The sequence below is a fragment of the Solea solea genome, chromosome 6, assembly GCF_958295425.1.
Source record: "Solea solea chromosome 6, fSolSol10.1, whole genome shotgun sequence".
NCBI classification, from domain to species: domain Eukaryota; kingdom Metazoa; phylum Chordata; class Actinopteri; order Pleuronectiformes; family Soleidae; genus Solea; species Solea solea.
In genome coordinates this window covers 7,084,576-7,109,051 of record NC_081139.1, presented here as the reverse complement: position 1 = coordinate 7,109,051, position 24,476 = coordinate 7,084,576, and the positions used below count along the sequence as shown (strand labels likewise).

Here is a 24,476-nt window from a genome sequence, read left to right as displayed (position 1 = left end):
ACAACCTCTATATCTGATTGATTAGCCAGTACTAGTTTTTTGGGTCAGAGGGTCTTTGCTTTTTGCTTTATCATTCTCAACTACCTTTGTGGTTGGGACCTCCAGTCCATACTCCATACACCCACTTGGCCACTTGGTTGTGTCATGCTAGAGCCCAGCCTCGACTACTCTGGTGGTTAAGACCTGCTCCAGTTCAACTATGATTAGCGCCTCTGTGCTGTCTTTCAGCCATTGGTACATTTTTCCGATATCAGCCACTTTTTGTCGACAATTTGTCTTTGGAACATGCCGTGTATTGGCGAGTCCTGCCATGTTTGCCCCTCGGGCTCCTCCTCCTTGCAAGGTGACCTGCTTACAGTAAGTGACCTGATGTATTCTTGGATGTTGGTTTGTTTCATCCTAGAGAGTGGCTCCTCCCCTGCACTTAGTGTACAGTCTCAGGGTTGTGGTGAAACCCTCTGTGCATGGTGAGCAGCTTCATTGTCTTGATGTCAGTGGTCTCTCTCTCCCTCTCTCTCTCTTCCTATGGCCAGGTAATTATGACAGCAAGGTATCTTATTACCACTGGGGAATAGTATTGATGGCTTGGATTCCCAATTGCCTGCGGGACCCCAAAGTATCTGTAGCTGTCTTGCATATCCACTATGTTGACTTCACGTCAGTTCTGATCATCTCATGCAGTATATATATGTGTATATATACAATATATACATATATATCCTATTCCCCAGGCTTTTAGGCAATCTGATAACAAGTCTAATTTCTGCTCACTGCCTTCTTGATTGAAAGGAATATGGCTTAATTGGTTGATTAACGTTTTCACTATATAGTTTTTTATTATGTTCCTTAGGCAAGACTGTGCTGGTGTCAGTGGCCCTGCAGTAATCAGTTGGCCCCGTCAACCTACACTTTCAATGCTTCTGTCAGATGTGTACTTAGGGAAGCTGGAGTGTGCTTAGGAAGAGCGTACTTATCCGAGCTGCTGCTGTTAAGAGCCAATGTCTCATCAGTGGGAATCCAACGATGGACGGGCTGACAGCAGACCACCAGCTGCTTATGAAAGGCAGGAGCGAGGGACGGGGTTTATGGGAAAGACGTGACAAAGTGGGAATCGTAAAGAAAAAAAAAGGGCCAGTGGTGAGGATGGGAAGAGGAGAATATATTGGTGAGATGATCTTGTTTCATGGATGTGGCAAGGTTAAGATGAGCGAGGCTGTACACTGTGTACCATTTGGTGTTCATAAAAGACTCAGCTGTGCGTGATGCTTACATGAAGATCGTCTATGTCTATTAAAGGGGTTTTTTTTTGTTTCATTTTGTTTCTTGGCAGCATATGTATGTATCTCCCCTCGGGCAGTGTGACTGCAGAAATAATTAAATTATGTTAGCTTTGATGTATCTGCATAAACCTCTGCAGCATTAAATGCACAGGCATCATTACTTTCACATGGAGAATATTTTCATACTTGAGCTAGAACTTGACTTAATTATTCATTAATTATTTTTGAACTGAAAAGTGAACCAAAAAAACACTATAAAATTGCACTTGGTTTGTTCCAATCAACACACATTATGCTATATAACACTTAGTCTAACACCACACGATGTACTGACTAACAATGCTCACCCTTGCTGTCCTTGTGTTTTGCACATCATTTTAATTAAGAGCTGGAACTTATTAGAATTAGAAGAGGAGTAGAGCACTTAACAGATCATCATCATGTAGTTATTTTGTCTAAAATGAACAAAATAAGCGTTTGACCTGATGACTGCACTAGACCACAAAGGTTATTGTACCAAATGTCATGGCAACACATTTTCACATTTGTAAAGAATAGATGAAGGTCAGGTGGAGGTGAATGTTAAGCAAATGCTCAAATGTAAAGCTGTAAAAGAAGAAAGGTGTCCGTGTTTACTGTGAAAAAAAAACAGATATCAAAATTACTCGAGATGTCATTCTCTCACACACATGCACGTCTGTCATGTCATCCGCCCCGGAGACTCGCGTCTGCTGACTGTGAGCCTGGATTCATGTTTTATTCAGCTGAGGAGTGTCTTCCTCCCATCACTCAGACGGGCTAGGAAGACAGCCGAGCACGGACAAGTCATCAGTCATCACCTAACTTAATCTGCATGCTCATGCACACATACAGTATTTAAACACACAACACGCACAAGCCAGGCAGAGAAACATTCTCTATTAAAACAAACACTTTTTATAATAGGTATATCACAATGTTTTTATATTTATAGAGAAATCTGAATTAATCACATTACTGATAAAAAAATTACTTTAGTGTACATAATAAACCAATTCAATACAAATATATATATGAGTTGCTTATACAACGTACATGTACAACTTAATAATGACAACAAGGTCTTGAAACAAGGGGAATATGGCTGAACAAACCCAGGCCTTATATAAACTCCCGTCATCATAACCATAGTCCTTCCAATTACTCAAAGCAATGGAATTCTTATTGAGGTTGTTAATTATTGTCAATCGGCCGTCCAATGACAGGCTTAATCCTGTAAAGTCTGTCTTTTTACCAAACAACAGTAAGCTGGAATTGAAGACTTCATCCTTGTGTCTGGTATTGACACCAGTCAAGCTGTGTCGTCGTCGTCGTCCATAGAAGAAGAAAAAAACACCCACCGATTGTTGGTGCAGTCACTGACCTGTAAGCATTTCCCCAGGGGAAAGGACAGCCCAAAATGTAAGCTTGGTTGCAACAGTCTCTTGGTGGGAGTCCATTACATCTCGCTGAGGGTATGACATTGACGGCTCTGCTGCTCCTGTGGCTGAAGGCTAAAGACTGGCAGAGGTGTCAAACATTTCACAATACACACAGCCAGAGAGGACAGGGCAGATTAGCAGCCCACTGGCTGGATTGTGTGAAAGAGAAGAACCGGACACTCATATTGTCTGAGACCAACAGCAAAATCTAGAGGATTTTTTTGTTTTTTCGAGCACCATTTTATTACATGGACAATGTAATGAAGTAGGGGATAATAAGGTAGATTATATGGGTTGAAATGTTACCTCCCTAATGCACAAATACACAAAGTTTTCTCGTACCTCGGCTCCTTGAAGACCAGGTCAAAAGAAGTCTTACAATCCGAGGATCTGCTTCATCTGCTACATATCAAGGTGAAGGAAAAGGTCAATAAAGATCATGACAAGTCTGTTATTATAGCTACAGTTTATTACCCTACAGTTGTGGCAGACAGTGTCATGCTCAAATCATGATACAGCCGTGGTAATATGTATGCAGCAGAAACCCTGCACAGTATGGGCTCATATTCTCAAATTTTGCGTAAGGTTCTGGGTGGAGTTGTTGTTGTTGTTAAGTCCAGCTTGACACAACTGGCATTAACATACGTCCTTTATGCTTAGATCTCACTTCCCCATGCTGTATGCTAATACACAAGGATATCATTTCTGCTCGCAAGGACAAATGTATGTTTTTGAAACAGTCTGACTGTACTGATTTGTCTGTTGTGACAGGTAAAGAGAGAAAGTGAGTTACTGTTATGGCAGTGGCTGCCAATAAATCCCTACATGAATGCGGAGAGGTGTAAAAAAACTTCCAGTTTACAGTGAAACTACAGCGTCAGAGTCAGAGTCAGAGGTCAGTCAGCTGATGAGGACGTCTGAGAACACATTCAGACTTTTACTGAACACTGTCTTGGACGGATGCAGATGCCAGGTCTGAACGTCCACTTGCAGAGTATTTCTGTATGTGTTAAATACTGTTTACTGGATGAAGAATGAACTTTTTTATAGTGTACTATTATATACGGTTAGTGCCGATACAAGGGCTGTATCTAACAGTACATGCCATTCATTACACAGCTCATCCACGTCGAGCGTGCGAGAGCAACTAAACTTTGATGAAAGAGAAAAGAACATAAACGGCATAATTAAATCAGTGAATGTTCTAAATATAACGCGAATATTGAGCTGTTTCTTTGGTGTGTACTGAGCCTGAAACTTGAAACACTTTTATTTTCCTGGTAATTGTAAAACAGGCAGAGCGTTTTACAAGACACAAGATGATGTTAGCGTATCTGCCTGTGTATGATGAAGGACAAAGAGTCCAGAAATGATAGAAATCTCAGATGATTCCACTCGTTTTGTCCTGCTCAAGTCAAATTTCAGCAACAGGCAAAAAAACAGCAGCACACTGAGCTCTCTGAACATCCTCTGCTTCACTGCTAATGATGACCACATATTGTGAACCTGTTTTTTTGTAAATACAGAGAGTAAATGCAGTTTTTTTTTCATATACGGGGAATCTTTTTAAGAATTACAACATAAATTCAACTTTGTGTGCTGCAAATTGAGGCAGATGAATTGCAAAAATATAAGAAAGAAAATTGAATTTGCGTATATTAACTTGCTCCTGTTCAGGCTGTAAATGTGTGCGTGGGAGCTTGTGTGGGGAGGATGTAATTTGTGTTCGCTGTCCTCCACTGCTGGGACACCTCACAGCTCTTAATCCAACAGACTGCGTCTTTTATGCATTGTGAATGTGGTGTGTGTTGAAGTGGCTGGTGCATTGTGTCTGAGATCTCGATAGCTGCACAATGCCAGACTGAAAACCAGTGTATGGACTGAACGTCTGATTCCCTTTGTTGATGTGCTCCTCTCTGCTCTGCATTTTCCACCGAGTCGGGTGTCCTGTACTTCATCTCTCCTTCTACTGCAGCCATTTTCCCTTCCACTGCTGTGACAGTGCTGCAGTCACCTCTTCAACCTTTCCGTCTTTTCGTTGTCTTTCCCCATTTTTTTGTATTTCTTGTTTTTTCCTTTGAAAATGGTGCTGCAGGCACACAGGTGCTGTAGAGAAGGAAGAAAGAAAGTCAGTGAATGTAACAAACAAAATGAGAGGGAAAATAGATACCTGCTAGACTGTGAGAAAACATTTAAATGCAAATAGACACTTAGACTACTCTACTTCCTTTGATTTAAAAAAAATAAAAGAAGAAGAAGAAAACAGGTGGTAATGATGGCAGAGAACTCACAAACACACTTGACCAATTTTCAAGCTCTCCTTAAAAAGAAGAAGAGTTGGTTATTCAGTAGAATTTAAAAATCTGTGTATGACATTATGCCCCTAATAAAACCTCAAATGATTTGTATGTAGTGTGTTTTTTTTAGATGAAAAAGTCAACATCTTTTTGGCCGTCAGAACATAACGACGTATCAGACTCTGCCTAATGTCCTGTTCAGCAGCGATACGACACAGAGATGATGGATGTGGTGATATAACTGTAACAGTGAAGGTCACTTTATAAAAAGTTACAACCACAAGAGTACTGTGCCCAAATGTCGTATTCTCCATCTCCATCCCGTGTTCTACTTTTACAAAGTGACAAGCCGACATCACTTCCTGCTGTGGTTGACCAGCTGTGCAGAGATGTTTAAATGTTTGCCATTATCTTATTAGTTTCAGCAACTGTTTCAGAATCTCCCTTTATACCCTAGATATGCATACAGTGTGTGGGGTAGATACAGGAAAAATCCTGTGGTCAGAAATATCTTTGCAATTCAGCATTTCATCTAATGGAAAGAAATATTGCAGTGGGACCGATAAACAAAACATTTAAACCACAGCACAGTATTAAAAAAAGTTTTATCTCTGTATATTGGAATCGTTTTGTTGGAATTATTCCATGAGAGGAACAACAGGTCAGAAAGAAACATTACGTATAGCCTTAATGTGGTGTTTCAGAATCACATTGTGTCATTTTTCAGGCATATAGTAATGTTTATTTTCTTCTATTTCAACATCTTTGTAAGCTTAAATCATTATTATGATTTTATCAGTCACTGTAACTTAGGAACTCCTGATTAAAATGATGTCGTCTCACTTCAGTTTCAAATTGAGCAGCACTTCTTAAGTTTTAAAAAAAAAAACAAGCAGCTGAAAATTCAGTTGCACTCGGATTAGACCGCACAAGGTCCGGTTTGGCGTTCCTAATAAATGGACCACAGTGCTGCCTCATGTTTGCGAGAGTCATTGAGAGAGACTGAGAAGGACGAAGCGGTTATCAGTCACTGTCACTGAACACTGCAGTCTCTGGCCTGGTTCCACATGTGCACACGTATATATGTACCAACACGAAGACACACATGGGCACACGGACAGATGCGGGACGCATAATTCACAGGATTAATCAAACTCTCTGCGTTTCAATCTCTCTCTCATCACTCTCTCTCTCTCTCTCTCTCTCTCCCTCTCCCTCTCTCCCCCTCCCCCTCTCATCACTCTCTCTTACTGCTGAAGTGAGCAGTGCATCGGTTTCTAGCGGCCCGGCAGTCGTTTACATTGGGTAAGGAGAAGGAGGTGAATTACAGGAATGTGAAAGGATCATTTTTCAGACAGCCCTGTCACTTCCCTCCTCTGCCTAGAGGCCCTCTTCTTATAACTTCCTTCCCCTTTTTTTATTCCAAAAATGATTCTGTCTAGACAAAAAAAAAAAAAAAAAGACAGGGGAGAGGAGATGAACTGCTGGAGCTCACTGGATTTAGCTTCCTGTTTCACCGATTCTCTGGCCCCTTTCTGCCCTCTGTACATTAAGTACATCCACCGAGGATGGGCTGTTGTTTTTGGGCTGCATACTGCATTAATATAGTTATATGAAAGGCAGATGACTGGTGCCCATGTATCTAGCACTGAAATTATACTCCACAATGAGTCAAGGTGTGCTAATAGTGCACTTTAAAATGATGGACTCGTACTTCTCGGGTGACGGCATATGACTGCGTATGTTCTGGGGTTGCTAAACGATTTATTTTCTTAATTGGGATTCATCGCAGAAGTTCAATAGTTAATTGCGATCAATTAACGTGTTGATGCCGACAGCCCTAGTATCTTTGCGTGATTACACTTCCATTCCCTTTCTTTCTGCCTCTCTCTATCTCTCTCTCTTGCAGGACACAGCCGTAAAAAGCTCAGCTGTTAAAGCTTTCAACTCAATCGAAATCCAAAGCAGTGTTTCATCATTTATTTATCTGTTAGAGACTCGAAATATCCACCTGCATCTGCCCGTCTTGGACGAGATGAGCCTCAGCCTTGCTGTGGTTTGACACACACACACACACACACACACAAATGAACGCACATGTGTTTGAAACCAATACATCCTGAGACACATAAACTGTACTCTCTTAGTAAATGATTGGGTCTGCGATTAGCCACCCAGGTAATGCACCGGCCCCTGAATGCTGTTGTCTTATCTGCTCGGGGCAGACTGAAGAAACAAGGCTGCAGTGTTTTGTGTGTGGCGCCGTCTCTCTCTGTCCGCTCGTTGCTTGCTGCAGTGTCTGAGACTGCAGACCATCTCTCCTGACTCCATTACCTCTTCCGTTGCAGTTGATAAGCTATAAACTCTCCATATTATAGATGATTTCTTGCTCTGTCTTGCTCCTTCGCCTTCCCTCATTTCTTTCTGCTTCCTCTGGAAATGCCTTTGGGTCACTGCAGGATTGCTGGAATCGTTGTTGAACTTGAACTCGGTTCTCTAATTTGTACTTCTATATTAACACAATGTGTTAATTGTTATTAAGTGATGGCAGCACTTAATTCTGACGTTTTCAAGACTCTCAAGCTTCTTGTTTCACAGCCCCCTCTAAGCCACCCCTCTTTGGTTCAATAGCACCACTGTCATCAGCTGTAGCAACACAATTAAACATTTAGCAGCTAAAGAACCAGATTAGAGAGTACAGGAAAGCAAACATAGGACATAGGACTTTACTGACTGACTAAAACAGGAGTCTGAATGAGTAATACTTGTCTCCACCAAGTGGTTTACTTCTGTTTGGTATGATGCATTATTATTTGCATTTCAATTTTTAAATGTGTCATAATAACCGATCCCTAACATCCCATTATTTGAACAATGAGGAGCTAGACACACAGAATCATCTCTTCTGTGCTCCAGAAGAAAAAAAGAGGCATTGTTTTTCTATGCAACCTACAGCCTTCTCTCTAACGAGCCACTTCTTCTTCTTTTGACAAACAACCTCACGCCAAGACGAAAAGTACACAGAATGCTGGATGTCCTCCATGTTTGCTGTGTCACGTTCTTTTTTTTTTTTTTTTCTTTTTTTTTGTAGAATTCATTGGCGAGCTACACTGTGTTATGCTGGTTTGACACCAGAGCTGACGCAGTCGCTTAATAGCTACGTAATTTAGGTAGTCAGATCAGGTTGTTCCTTCCAAACCACAGCAAAGTAAGCTGAACAGCGCTGTCTTACCTATGAAAACAGACAGTATAAAAGATTTATTTGAGGGGCCACCGCCACTACATGTCCTGGAGCCTGGAAAATCTCACTTACCCATTCATAAAGTATATCACAAGAAAGTGAGACGTTAAAAATACACAGCCACTGGATGTGCAAAACTCCTTATCCAAGAATGTATGCTAAGAGAGTGTAAAGGACTTAAAGATCTGTGAAACATAGTGTGAGTGTATAGTTGTGCACCAGTGCTAGATTAAACTGCACTTCGTTGCACAGCTGAACAGAACTGCAGTAGACTTGGTTGCATGGTTTTATGACCCTCTGCTTATTATTACCTTGCAAATCAACTAAGTTTATGCAGTTAATTCCTTGGAAATGACTTTGACGTAGACGTGTCCCCCCTTTGCCCGACCATGTCAGCTGAGTGTTTCATAATAAATGTCTCTTTTTGTCCCTCCTCATGAAGTGGTATGATGTTGTTGTGTGTCAGAGACCTATTCAAGGATTTTTCAACCAAATTATTAGTCACTATTGAAGAGGGCTACAGCACATACACTGTGAGTGCTGCATTGATAAAAACCAGAGCTTTACCAAGCCAGTAGAGGCTGACTCACCATCTGGGATTACGGCCACATCCACATGACTTATTTTTCTTTTAAGAGCGTCATTTCTGAAAAGGGCCCCACAGCACAATAGTGGTTAGTGCTATTCCCTCGATGCAGAAGAACCCGGGTTCACGACCCCATTGTTCCTCCCACAGTCCAACAAATATGCAGAGGTTAATTGGACACTTTAAAATGCCTGTAGGTGTGAATGTGAGAGTGAATGGTTGTGCAGTTTTCCTAGTTGTCCTCTGGGCTTCAGTTAGATTGCTTTGCCTCTGAAACCAATGGGGGGAAGGATAGAGAACATTGCTGCACCTGGGGAGGGGAGAGGGTCAGTCATGAGAGGAGGTTCTCAGGTGTTAATCTGAACCTCCATTCACACCTGCAGCATTCCATTAGAGCAATAGTAATCTACAGAGCATCGATCGTAGTATAGTCACTCTTAATCAATAACATAAACTATTCTTAATCTTCCTCCAAACCATTCTGTCACTCTCTTTTAATAAAGTTCTGAATCAAGATACCTGCTGTCCTATCTCCCCTCGTCCCAATATGTGATAAAAGTGTGAAAGAGTTTTGCTCCATGTCCAGATCTGGCACCAGGGTACTGAGAAGGAAATTATGCTTCTGAGTTCAATTGGATTCCTGGCGTGTGATAAGTTGGGGTGAATTCTTAATCATGACCTCGTGAAAATACGTCCGCCTTCTGTCCCTCCTCGTCCCCGCTCCCGTCAGATTCTTGCCCTCGTGTCTTCTCCCGGCTCCACTGTTCTTAAAAAAGTCAAAGATAGCGGGTGTGTGACACCTTTGCTCTTCAGCCAATTACCTCAGCGAGTGTATAATCCTACCCAACCTCACCTCTCCTCCCACGCAGTCCTTTTTCACCGTTTGCCGCTCCAACTCCCTCACCACCACCCACACAATTGTATTTATTTTTTCTTAATCTTTTCCCTTCATCCCTCCAGCCCTGTTAGACTCCATGGCTCACCAATTATGGCAACAGTGGGCAGCTAGCTAACGTTACTCCCACAGGCCATCACCATGCAGGCAGGAGGCAGGACGGACTGCATGACGCAGGGTGTTCTTCCAAAGCCAACCCCTCTACCTGAGGAAGTCTGTGCAGCCACGTCATGACTGAGGACGAGAGCTGTTTTTGGTGTCAAAGTTTAGATGCCTTGGTAAAAGCATGTTTGTGTGTGTGAGGACCAAAAAACATTTGGTGAATGTGAGGACATTTTACTATCACACCTGAAAAGGGCTGTTTGAGGGTTTTAGGGTTAAGGTTAGAATTAAGTTTAGGTTAAGCATGATGCAATTAGTTGTAATGGTTAACGTTAGGGTAAGGGGTTACGCTGCATAACTGTGTGTGTGTGTGTGTGTGTGTGTGTGTGTGCAACACAAGAACAAAGGTTTGGCTTCATAGGTTCATATGCTCAACAAACTCAGTTTAAACCCATTTAAAACCCCAAAAAACAAACAATGCACTACTAATGCACTTATACTGTATTGTGTATGTCACAAAGCAAGGAGCATGTTATACGACATGTATACTGGGTTTTATATAAAAAAAAAAAGTTATATTTTATTTTTTGAAAAAGTAAGATTAATTAAAATATATTTGAGGCAAAACAAGATCACAAGACTTAATCAGTCTGGTATTAAGATGAGAAAACCAATCTGTTAACTGATCAGGAAAAGGCAGATTAACCAACTCAGTAAACCAGTAGATGAAAAAAAAAAAATGGAACCATTTTAGAGCAGCTGTTCTTGCAAAGCTGCAAACGTGTCCAGTAAAAGTACAGGGCAGCCTGTAGTTGAGAGGAAAAAGGAAAATTAATTGCTCAGCTTAAAGCTTAAATGCGGTAATGAAAGCCACTCAGGTGAGAAGATTTTCATTTCATTCATCCCAACACTTCCTTAAGGTGGCAGCTGGACAGTAGCAGAAAATGAAAATGAATTAAATTGAACTGCATATGAGGTAAAACCAAATCCCATCTGTGCCCATCAAGAGTAAACTTTATCATAATGTGGATGTCGAAAATGGACGTTAATTATTTCTGTTGCTAATTACACTTAAGTGTGTTAGCAGAAGTTGAGCGTGCGTAGGTAGGTCATCCAGTCATTTTATCTGGGACAAATAAAATGATGAGACGCTCTATATTTACAGCCCTACACCTTCCACAGGTTTGTTTGTTTGTTTGTTTTTTTCAAATGTTCTCATTTTTACATTTTCGTTTATTCATATCAGGATGTAAAGAGAATTTCAAGAGATATACACACAAAGATATCCAAAAAAAGATCCTTCTGAAATACTTCACCTATCTTGTTTAATGCATCACACTAGTTCTTAAGGGCAACACTGAAGTCCACGTAAACTCAATGTCTTGTCTTTACTGTGATTTTCACAGTGTTGCAGCGACTGCCTACATGCCTGCCTGAAAGATAAGAATATTCTTATCTTTCCAATATTTATTTTACTAGATTACTAGAATAGACTATGATAATATGGAAACAGAAGCCAAAGAAGAAATTGAATTTTGTCATGAAAACGAGAAGAGCGTATGAATGAAATGTGTCAAGTGGTTAATTAAAACTCAGTCTTCCTCCTCTCCTCATCTCCTCATTTTGGCAGTTGTCACTTCGTACCAACATTTGCATCAGTATTCTCAGATTTTCCTCTGGTTGCCCCCTAGTTGCAGAGAATAATAAATAAAGTGAGGAGTGGCTTAGCTTTATCTGCCACTTTCCTCATTCGTACAATAATTTTCTGCTGGGAAGAGCTTTGCAGGAAGCTGCCATTAAAGAAAAATGAAGCCTGACGTGTGCAGCTCGAATTCAGGCAGCGGCAGCCGGAGGAAATTGACCAAACCTACCCATTCATCATTAGACGGTGGCGTGTCACCAAGCTCGATCAACATGCTAAGAGCTGTTGTGTGCTCTCCTGTTGGCCTGTGTACACAGACATCCTCCTGTGTCCCTCTGCTCTCAGCCTATCAGCTGCCCTCGCCTCACGAGCCAACCAGGCGCGAGGGTCTCTGTCGGAAGGGAATGTGTCAAAGTCATACCCTGTGAGGCAAGGCTGCATTAAAATGCATGCTGAGCCGAAGCGCCAGCCTGAATACTGATCAGGGCACGGGCTCTGTCCTGCAGCACAATGACGAAAACGAGCATTTGTATGTGCGGCAGGCACCCGTGCTAAGTTGCTCGCCTAAAATAAAATGAACTACAGAAACACTTTACAGCTAAAAGGAGGAGCGGGGCAAAATAAGAACATTAAAAAAAAGAGGTAGAGGAGAGAGAGTGTGAGACAGAAGGAGAAAAAACGCGGTGAGATACTGTTGTACAAGGCTGTTATGTCTGTGATATGGTGCTGGAGCCATGATAGGAGGGCTGACAGTGAGAGAATATCTATTTCTGACAGTTTGTGTAGGCTGGCGTGGGCTTGTAACCTTACACCGTTGCTATTTTGCTTCTTCTATACATCACGTGTGAGAGAATGTGTTAAGAAAAGATACATTTTCCCGTTTTTTTTCCCACAAAAATGAAAACAACGGTTGTTTGCAACCTTACACTAAACTTTATTGATACTCAGAAATACAATATTAGAGTTACCAAAAGATGAATGCAATAAAATTAATCACAATAAAGGTATTTGTAATTAAGATTTAGGCAAAAATGTAATTCAGTTCTACATAGAGGTGGGGAAATATTCTTTTAGTCTGTGTGATGTCACACTGCCTTGTTACTGAGAGGTTATAGATGTAGGCTAGTTCCAGGTAAAGACTTTTTTTTACGTGCTAATACACTGTCATTCCAGTTTTGACTGGAATTTGGATTGAAGTGACCTTAATCCTTTACCTGACTCCAGATGATTTTCTCCGGCTATGTCAGCAACCAGAGGAGAGAGAGGAAGAGAGAGAGAGGGGGGGAGAGAGAGAAAGAGACATATGGCATTGATTGCCAGACATGAATTAATGTGTCTGTGTTGTGACGTTCAGATTAGACCTCAAAATCGCTGACTGACCTGCTTGGATTTGGCGGTGCACCAAGGAAAAATGGAGCCAAAACGTGGCCAGAAAATCCAACTTTGTCTTTTTAATGGTCTATTTCCATCCCACCGATCATCCAAAGTCCTTGTTCTTCTAACAAATGAAGCATTTTTACTCCGGCTGCCAGTGAAACCTCACTGCGAGCATGTGTAACTGCCAAAAAATATATATTATCTGCAATGTGTTTGCTTCTTACATGAAGTGGTTTGTCCTTTTTTTTCTTTTTCCATTTTTGTCCATTAGCCTCTATTGACTCGGCTTCTCAAGAATGAACTTTGTCTTTTACTCCTGTGGTCAGTCCTCAGAGAGAGAGCGAGTGAGCAATAACGGTGACTATCGCCACCTCAACACTGTGCAAAGTGGATCGATAAAACAAAGTCAAATATTTCGCACCAAGTGATCCTCTATGGTTCTTTGTTCAAATATATTTCAGAAAAGCTGTCATCTGTCTGAATAAGAGGCCACCACTGATTTGTAGTTAAACAAATTCACACACACGCCGAGTGTCATACTGCCCACTGTGGCAGCTCATACTCACAGAGATGAGAGATTTAACACAGGCCAGACCCAACATTGCAAACCTATTGCCATATTTCTTAAACACAATTTCAGTTTTTGTATAATGTGTGTATTACTCATTTATAAGATATGAGTATTTTTCAATGTTCTGACATAATACTGTCACACTAATAGTAAAACATAATATTTATATATATCACAAATGGATCACAAAAGGAAATCAAATGATAAATTGGTTCATTAATTAATCATTATCACCCGTTTCACCAGCTTTTGAATAATCATAGTCTGTAAAAATGTCAAAACATAGTGATAAATTGTCCTTAAGTCATTTTCTGAGAGCCTTCCTTCTCTTTAAGTGCTGGATATTTGAAAAATATCCTCATATTAACCATTAGAACACAGAACATTCAGGCTGCTTTTTTCCATGACTATGTTAAAAGTATTAACAGAGGCTATCAGAATGTGCAATAAAGATTGTCTTATATGCTTTTTTTCAGCACAACCTATCGGCAATCTGATGAAAAAGATTTTTTTGTTCTTTTTCACCAACTATATAAACACACCTGACCAAAAAGTACTAACAAAATGAAAGAAAAACGGTCCATTTTCTTTACATCTGCACAATTATCGCTTCTCCAGGTGGGAATTGATGGGAGCCCTGAGCTTGTTTCATGAGGCTACATGGCCTCGTTTGCTAGCCTGTTGCCACATAAGCAGAACGGGCTTGGTGTGTGAGAATCACCTGTAGCGATAAACCCGTATTTATCGAACCATATAATGAGACCGAGACGATTTTTTTCAAAATAAAAGATCTTTCAGACTCTGAAAATCAATAAAAAAAAATTTCTCATTTAGTCTTTTTATTGGCCCAGTGCCAAATGACCCACGGACCAGTACCGGTCAGTGGACCGGTGGTTGGGGACCTCTGCATTATAGTACAACACACAGTTCAAAGTGTATAGGTTCAATATATTCACACTAAATTGCCACTTATGTGAAATGTCAACCGAATTTAAATAAAAGTTAATAAGATTCTTTGTTTTGTAAAGGATGCACAAGAGCGTCACACCCTAAGTGAGCAGTAAATCTCGGGATTTTGACCAGATAGCGAGAGGCTTTGATAGTGAGAGCTGATGCTGGACGGTTCCTGCCAGATTGAGGGAGGATAAGCTGCTTTGGGGATTCAGTTGGAGCAAAACTCTTTGGGCACTGTCATTTTTTTCCCAGAGAGGGGGTATCCATCACTCCTTTGATGATGGAGTTTAAATTAGGCAAAGAGGAGAAATGAGCTGTGGAGTGATTAGTGATAGGATATTGGTCTTTGGGGCATCAGCCCTTCAAATATATGAAGTGAGTGTGTGCATGTGTGCGTGACTGACACTGACGGTGCACCGCTGCATAATGAAGTGTTAATTCAGGTCGAGGATGTGTTTGTCAGCTGTTTCCTTCATGCTTCACCGTCACTGTCTGGTCCGTCCCAACCTGACACTAATGCAAACACACTTTGTTGCCACAGCTTTCTTCGCCAGCTCAGCCTCCTCCTTATGTGCTGTATTTATGGTTTTGTTGAGGATTAATTCTCCCTCACAAACCTCACTGCTGCTTGAAGTCTGTAATAGCTCACTCGCAGAGCCGAGCCTTTTTTCACCAAATAGATTTCTGGTTTTCAGAAATGAAATCTACATTTAAAAATGTTTATCTTAAAAATGAATTAACTAAACAAATCATAAGTAATTGTCCATAAGTTATGATTTGTTTCGGATTACATACACGTTATTTGTTCCAAAAAAGTGCCTCACACACTGACGCACTAATTAAAGAATAACACACATTCCATCCTAACCCTCAAATTCATTGATTCCCTAAGTCAATCAAATCAAGTGCAATTCATTTATTTTTTGCAGATGACTGGTCAAAAATGCAAGTAATTATAGGAAACAGAAAAGCAACAAATCCTCACGTATCATGCAATCATCGTAATATTTAAAAAAAAAACATCTAAATAACGCCATTTCACTGCATGTTGTAACCACCAGGTCAAAGTGAGCTGACCCTTAAGTGCAGCAGAAGCTTTTACATTTCGCTGCAGGGACTTAAGTGTGCCTCTCTCTGCAGATTCCCATTTCAGGTCTGACTGCCTCCTCTTTATCTGTCTGAGCCCTATCTCTCTGAGCCATATCTCGCACACTGTCCCATCTGCCTGTGACGCTCTCCATCTTCTCATCCCCACCTCCATTCACTTGCATTAACATCTCATCTGCCTGCATCTTCTCTTCTCTTTCCTTTTGTCCTCTGTTCATGCTCTGAATCTCCGGCACAGCTCCGTTTTCTTCAGCGTGCTGTCTGAGTGGCCCTTTTGCTGTGTCTCTGTAGACAGTGTGTCGGTTGTTATCAGTGCCCTAACGTCATGGCACATGGTTGCAGCATCCTGGCTATAAATAACTTAGTCTCGGTCCAAGACAGGACGGAGAGCCAGAGAGAGAGCAATCTGCTGTCTCCCTCGAGAGACGCTCAAAGAAGAAGAGGGTGCAAATAAGCTGGCGAGCTCTGTATCACGTTCACCAGCGATGAGACCTTCATTGTTTTCTGTGGAAAAATTGTGTGTGTCATTTTTTTTATGCTGTCAAATATCTGGTCAGGATTCCAATAAAGCACAAAGGCCGTTAAAAGGGTAAGGCTCTAAATCAGGGGTGTCAAACTCATTTTAGTTCAGGGGCCACATACAGCACAATTTCATCTCATGTGAGCGGGACCAGTAAAATAATAGCACAATAACCTGTGGAGTATATTTTTATATAATAAATTTCTTGAGAAAAACAAGTGCAATGTCAACAAAAAACATCTAAGTTTACCATTTACACATGTGTATTGCAACCTACAGATCACAGTGGATCTAGAAAGGCACAAACATTTAGTCACAGGTATCTGGAAGTGAAAAATATAGTATTTCACGTTGCGATTTGATTCTCATTCATGACAAATTCATGCTGGCCCGCAGGCTGCACGTTTGACACCCCTGCTTTAAATAGTGAGGTTTAAAGTAACAACATCCCCATGAGACTGTGGTGAACTGAGTATACACATGGTAATTAACTTCATCAAAACAAGTCACACTGTGTTTTTTCACTATTATGCCGTGTAGCTTAGTTCTCTTTGTTATTTATATTTCAGTCCTTTTATTCTTGTGAGAACCCAGGAACTCACGTGGTCACCTTTGAAGGCTTGACTGGTGTCTCATCAGCTGAATCAGGGCCTGTCCACATGGAGGCGAAAAAAAAAACTATTTTCAGAGACACTATTTTTACTTGAATGAACTGTACACATAAGTGATTGTTCCGCACACGGTCAGGTGCGCCGCACATCTGCAGCTCGTGCCTGTGTGGTCACAGTGCTTCTCTCTGTGTGTGTCTACAGTCAGACTGACGCTCCATCCGCAGTAACAGCTAGATGAAGCTCACTCGGGCAGCAGAAACTGGCCAGTTCCTTCTTGGAAAGTAATGTGGGTTATGCTAGAAAGCCGCTGCGTTTGTCGCTAGTTGCTTTTTTGAAAAATAAAAAAAAAGTTGCCGGGGGTTCTGAATATGAGTCACTAAGTTGTTTGGTCTGTTTGCTTTATGATAACTTATATTTTGTTTCTTTTATTTCCCTTCCTTGCCCCTGGCTTGGTTCATGCTGTCTCTGTTTCTGTGACTGTATACATTGTAATGTGTACAACGTCTTACAGCGTTTCCTGAAACAATACCTTTTTTTTGTTTGTTTTAAATGACAAAGAAAAAGATTGTTTATGTTTCGTTACGTGTGGATATGGCCCCAGTCAACTTTCTTTCTTTTTCTCTTTTGTAACAGTAAAGTGATTGATTTACAGTTTTCCAGTAGCACCTGGTCATTTCATCCTTGGTTCATCTCAAATGTACCATACTAATATAATTGTTCATTATAGCTTTTGTTTAGTTTTGGTCCATTACATGCTGTGTGGACACAATGCATCATCTCTGTGTAAGTTAATGTCAAATACATGTAATTAACACAATGATACACTGTTATTTTAACTTTTTATTATTATAATAATGGAATATCCAGTGTTGTTTGTCGTCTGTTTTCAAATCTCAATTGGAAATCAATCCAGTGAATCTCCATATAGTTGGATTCTGATTAAGACTGTGAAGCTTCATGGAATTATGATACCTGCAGCAAGTTGTCAATTTAATAACCTCACACTGTTACTTCACATGCAGCAAGAAGGTCCTTGCTTCAAATCCCAGTTTGTGTGTGCGTGTGTGTGTGTGTGTGTGTGTAGTCTGCATGTGTTCTCTGCTTTAGCTTCCTACATTCGAAGAAACACATGCAGATTAGGATTAGGTTAATTAAACCCCAGGTGACATTGTTTGGCTGGAGTTTGAGGTTTAAAAGTCAAGATGTGTTTGAACGTTCTTTTTTTACAGACTGATGTTCCACTGTGCTTTAATCCAATAGACATATGGAATATGTCACACTGCACATATGATAAATGCACAGTCCATTAACTACGTCTCTGTTTTCTGTTTCTAACTGTGGGCACTGAAGAAGACAAGCCTCTTCTCCCTTTTCTGGCAGATGTCCTCTTATTATGTGTCTCTCAGTCGATTTTTTTGCACATAAACTTAACTCACCCGTGAGTTTTGCTGTCTGCTCGTGTGACGGCGTCTGATTTATTTCAGCAGAGTCTAAAAGAGTGAACTGTGTGTGTCTGTTTTCATCCAGGTGACAGTAATCCCAAGGAGAGCAGCCCCTTCATCAACAGCAGTGATGTTGCCGCTGAAAAGAGCCAGCAGTATGACGGCAAGCACATGGCCTTGTTTGAGGTACAGTCGCACACGTACACCTACACACAGCGATTTGTAAATGCACATAAATGGACATGATGATAAAAAGCTGGATACACTCATTCCACAGCTCTGCACAAATGTATTTTTATTGTGTGTGTTTTTGTGCACTTAAAATAATAAACAGGATAAAAAGAAAACAAAATCAGCCGCTGGACATTTTATTGTGTAAGCACTTTGTTGTTCTTGTTCCTACTGGGTTGGAATCCGAAATTGTTATTGATTTTCACTGATCTAATGAAACACTCCTCAAGGTATAGAGCTCACTTGGCTGGCTCAGAGGATTAGAAACAATGATGAAAACACTGACTGCAGCTGTCCTGTCTATTTCTCTGCAGGAGGAGATGGACACCAGCCCCATGGTCTCATCTCTTCTCAGCAGCCTGGCCAACTACTCCAACCTGCCCCAAGGTAGCAAGGAGCACGAGGAGGCCGAGAACAACGAGGCCGAATCGTCACGCAAGAAACCCGTCAAGGTATTTTCACAGTACATGCTGAAATACATACAGCACACAGTGTTATTATTTATAATAATGCTCTCACACTTTAAAATACTCCAATCACAGATATCATATATCAAAATAAAGTCGATACATGTAACTATATTACTCGTACTTTGGTTTTACCAGTTGCTCAATCACAAAAAATCTATAGTATAATTATAATTATTTACTTACTGTACTTAAAATTACATCCAATATCCAATATGAAATGTTTGTGCTAAATTGGTAAGTGAAGATATAGCAATAAGAAATGTGCTGCCGGATCAGTTTATTATAGCTCAGCTACACTTGTTTACCAAACACGTGTTACCAAATATAGTATCTCCACCAGTTGAGAGCTTGTCAATCACTTTTTGATGTCATTATAAAATCCCCAGTTTGTGTTACTGGATTGCATCTTAAATGCCACTCACTAATGATCTCCTGGTATTGTCTGCTGTTTTGTGCTTCAACACTTTTCTACTGACGTGCGACTGCTAATCAGACGTGATTAGTCCAGTGGAAAGCGGTGACATTGGCACAACAGTATGTGTCCATTGCAGCTGGTGTTCTACTTCACTTCCTGTCAATGTATGTCGTCAGACAGCTTATCTCAAGTATTAAATGCACAGAGTGTCATTTCTGCTGCTGTGGGGTCTCTCTGTCAATCAAAACAACAACCTAGTTTTGACACTGGCGAGCAGCGATGGAACACTGCAGTGTTTGTCTTGATTGGTTGCTCTGTGCTTTTCACAGAGAGCTCTGGCAGCAGAATACACATCACACGGCAATGAGTAGTTGTGATCCATTAGTAATAAATACACACTATGAAAAAGACATCAGACTAGTAATATAGTACTGCTCTATATTTAATTTCTTGCTCTAATGTTCCATAGTACACTTGCCCCTGAAGTTATAGCAGACACAGTCAAGTGGATGAACTCGTCCGTGTGAAATGTTTTAGTTCATGAAAGTACACTACACAACAAAACATATTATAACACAGGCTTTGTTACTTTTTGGAGTCAACATCTAGAATACAATCCAACATACAATGTTCAACCTTTTACAATATGTTATTAAAAAAAAACAGCAATGTTTCTTTCCAGAAAAAAAAGTCTCAGTTTGTCAAGATCATCCACAGACCTCACCTTCATAAATGTGTTTTACACTACAGAAACATCTATAGATTTATGTGATTAATATGACCACATTTCTAACAACTGTAAATGTTGTTTTTCAGTCAGTCAAACTTTATTTGTATAGCACTGTTCATACAAGGCAATGCAACTTCTATACTTGTAAGAAGGGAGAGAAGGAAATGAGGAAAAGAACAGAGGAAAGGAAGTGAGGAAATGCTATCATGGAGCTCACCAACTGCCACGAGGGAAAACAAATACTGGAGACTAATGGGTGATCTAAACAGGAGATAAAAGAAGGAATAAGAGAAATAAAAAACATAAGAAGTAACAGATTAAATGGTAATAAAATGGATAAGTGAATCAGTAGTTAGAATAAATAAATAAATGAATGAATGGAATGGAAGAATAAAATAATTTGTGTCTGACCCTAAAATTGAGTAGAAGAGCACAAGTAAATAATAAATCTAAGGTAAAAGCCTGGTTAAAAAGGTGGGTGTTAAGTTTGTGTAAAAAAAAAAAAATATATGTATATATATATATATATATATATATATATATATATATATATATACACACTAATTTCAATTGCTTTTTCTGTTTTTCCAACAACTCTGTCCACATGAGAATTCACCATCGGTCCAGCACGTTACTAATGGTGCAACCCCCATCATCCCAGATTGCCCGGTTTTCCCAAAAGTAGGGTGAATTTGTCTGACTCAGCTCGGGTAATGCTGGGAGCAGGTCTAATCACCCCCTGTTACCTCAACCCTTTCAATACTTTAATTAGTCTACATGATACACCAAGCTGCCGCTTCTCCAATCAGGAGCCCATTCCACAGGCAATCTCTCCATCGCCATGAGAGGCTTTTCATTAAGGCAGCCTGTGGCGTTTTATCGCTCAAGCAGCGACCCCTCTCTCCTCCCCTATCGCCTTCTCTCTATTTGCCCGCTCCACTCCCTCTTCCTCTCCCTCCATCGCCTTCATCATTGGTCCCTCGAGTAAGTGAGTTGTGAGCGAGCGAGAACGAGGCAGCAGGCTTTCTTTGTTACAGTGTGAAAGCCGAGATTAGAGATTTGTTTGGCGTGTGACATGAGGGAGCAGTCTGGAGGTCGCAAAGGTCAAGATAGAAACCCGTCAAGGCTAATCCACCTGCAAACTTCTCCACTCTGACTTTATTCCTCTTACACAGAATATATTGCCTTTTAAGCACCGAGGCAACTTGAAGTGCTGACAATATAAATGCATTAGTGTAACAGCTGTAGCTGCCATTAATATGCTTGACCCCTTTGTTTAGCTGTTCACAAACTGTGCTGAGAATCATCACCTAATTCTGCAAATTCCCTGGAGCTATACAGAGCATTGTGGCCCCTACCTTTACTCCTTTAGTTCCATCTCACCACTTTCATCAGCTATTTTAATCTATATGTTTAAAAGCCCCACAATACAACTGCTCTATATACAGTATGCCCAAATCATGCAAACCTTACTGAAATACAATAATTTATGTCTTTATTCACTGTGTTTGTTATTGTAAATATAACTGCATTCATTAGTGCTGTGCAAGTTGTATCCGGGCATGTCCAAAGTCAGGCCCACGGGCCAGTCACGTCCTGTGATGTCTGGTGCAGAATCTTTTTTCTGCCTGGCTTAGATTTGATTACATTGCCATTAAAAAAATGATAATTGTGCCAATGAGAATAAAAAAATATTATAAAACAGTGCATTAGTAAGTAACTTTTACTGTTAAAAAAAAAAAAGAAGAAAAAAGAAGGTCTGAATGGACCATTGGCCACCCCTGCTCTGCAATATATTGTGTATCTATCGTCTAAAAGTTATTGTGAATCATGAACCTCTTTCTAGACAACTGTTCCAGCCAAGAATAACAGGAATAACATACACTCTCTGCCTTTGCTCTTTACAGGGCAATGTTCCCTCACATAAATGTTTCCTCTCGGCGGTGTTTTACGAACCCTGCTGTTAGCTCTGTCCTCGCCGTCTTCCCCTCTATGTCTAGCTCCGTCTCTCCCCTCCCTCCTGCTCTCATTAGTCCGCCGCAACGGATCAGTGTTCCCATCAGCGGCCTCCTGAGCAGTGTGTCCTGATTGATGTCAATTCATATTATAGTATATTACAGCGCCATGAATCACAGAGTTAAACTGACATTTCACAGCTTACGTACTGACCATTTGTCTCAGACTTACAGGATTAGTGGTAGTAGTAGTTAGGTGTGTTTCCTATAGGACTGCAGCTATCATCAATAATAGGCTGGGTTTTTTTTACATTATCAGTTAATCATGCAGTCTATGTAATGTCAACCATCATTGAATGCATGAGCACATTTTTGGCATTTCCATTTAAAATATGGCTGAAACAAACGAGTGAAATAGTTCCTGTTTCTGTCAACTAATCCATTAATCAGGAAATAGCTTCACGTCTACAATTGAGGAAAGTCAGAGATGATAAATGATGATTAATTAGAAGGCAACAAATCTCCTTTCCTCTTCTTAATATTATAAAGTATTTTTCCCCCAGTGTTGTATAGTTTTTAGTTTGGATAGTGTGGCCGTATCAAGTGGAGCAAGTTATTTTTCTTCACCAGAACCTTTCCATTAGTGGATTAAGAGACTTTTAGCCTTGAATTTGATAGTGTGGCTAAATAGAGGGTTTACATCCAGCGGTAACAGATGAGGCTTTTAAACTAGAATATTCTAGTAGGTAGGTACAGTAGGTAGTAAGGTGGTGAGCCCTCAGCAGCACAGAAGACCACAGAAGACGTCCGGCTGCAGGAGACTGTGTTTTACAGATAACCACTGGATCATTCTTTTACATGCACTCTCCCTCACTCACATAAGTGTTGACCGCTGAGTGACTGGTTCATCCACAGTCGGTCAGGGAGGCTTAAGTTTGCCGGGCTCTCCTCTTGCTGTCTGTTTAATAATTCAGAACACCTGAGCAGAAACACATTTACCCTATCAGCTCCTGTTTGACCAGTGGAGCGTGGAGATGGTGTTACAACCTCCCAGTCTGCCTCCCTTACTGTCACTGCCTCCCACCACCTCACCCACTTCACTTCACACCTCTATCTCTCTCTCTTTCTCTCTCTCTCTCTCTCTCCATATGTAACTGCAAATGTGCCATTTCTCCTCTTATTTTTAGAGTTCATCTTAAATTTATATTATTGGTTTTTAAAGGTCTTGACAGCCTTATTTATCAGAGCTCTTACTGCCTCTCACTCCAGTCACATCTTTGAGGTCAACTAACCAAACCAGGCTCAAAAATAGAGGCAGTGGAGGAACAACCTACCTTTTATGTGAGAGCTCCCCAGACCCTTGACCAATTTAAAGAGAAAAAAAATGCTGAAGACCCATTTCTTCTAGCTGGCTTTCAGTTCTGGTTGAGCAAGATACCTCGTATTCTTGTATTTATATTGTCTCATCAGCACTTTGGTCGACTGAGGTTCTTTTGAAATGCGCTATGAGAATAAACTTTAAGTTAAAACTGTATCTGTAACTTTGAGAAATAGACAGATATCCGTTAAAATGTTGTTCAGACCATGCTGATTTAGACTATCAGCTTCACACGCCTCTCCCTCTCTCTCTCTCTCTCTCTGTTATTAAGGTTATGCTCTTCCTGCACTGCACGCAGAACGTTGCACTAGTAAAGCAAACGGCTGCAAAGAGGTCAGAGTATGACTGTAAACACCAAGAGAAACCCAAGACCAACCCCTGTGCTGCTGCTGTATACACACAAACACTCCTGCAATCAGATCGGGTTATATCAGAGAATTTCTGACGCTATATCACGGTCATTTTATGACGTTGTTTAAAATTGAACACATTCCTCTGGTGCATGAGTTTACTAATGGGAATGGGAATCCTTTGTTCTGTAATTGATTCTACATTTGTAGATGTGTCGATTGCTTTGAGGTCTCCTATAAAAGCAGGTGCTGTTCCAACAATTCTTAAAAAAAAAAGAATGTGTTATCAGCACAGATTTCAATATTCAGTGGATGCTGGTCCTGCTGGTGAGCATAAAAATCCTGCAAGAAGTCATTTAAAAGATGACTCTGATTTTGTCAGCCTAAGCAAGTTGGCAGGGCGTCCCAGTGCCCGAGGGCCTGGATGTTTCCCTTCCTTTCCTCCGCAGCTATATGTCGTCTCCCCACACTGCGCCCCTGACTCTTCTGCCCTCTTTCGCTTTCATTTTCTTTGCCCTGCAGCTATACAACAAAATGAAGTTCCTGTCACCTTCCCTTTTAATCTACGTTTCTACAAACACTAATGTCTAATTGAGAGAATGTGCTGCCGTTGCTGTCCTCAGCTGTTCGGCAGATGTCCATATAAGAGTTGGGATAAGGTAGTAGGGTCTATGGTAAGAGACAGAAAGCAAATGCATATCAATACAGTTCATAACAAATGGTATACAGTATCAAAACACACTGTGGTTAAATAAAACATGAACTGCATTCCTCTGATCCCATTACCTTGAATCAATCCAGAATCTTCCACACACAGCTCTGTGTGTGACTCAATTCAATTTACCTTCTCTGGAGGTATGTA

General features: G+C 40.7%; 1 protein-coding gene across 3 annotated transcripts in view; it reads left to right on the top strand.

Moving 5' to 3' along the window:
- Nucleotides 1-24,476, top strand: part of slc12a5a (solute carrier family 12 member 5a) — a 138,508-nt gene that overhangs the window by 70,837 nt on the left and 43,195 nt on the right. For all 3 annotated transcript variants that reach the window (XM_058632519.1, XM_058632520.1, XM_058632521.1), the window contains exons 2-3: nt 18,171-18,271; nt 18,631-18,768. In XM_058632519.1, coding sequence (XP_058488502.1) covers nt 18,171-18,271; nt 18,631-18,768 — 239 coding nt within the window. The remainder of the gene's footprint in view (nt 1-18,170; nt 18,272-18,630; nt 18,769-24,476) is intronic.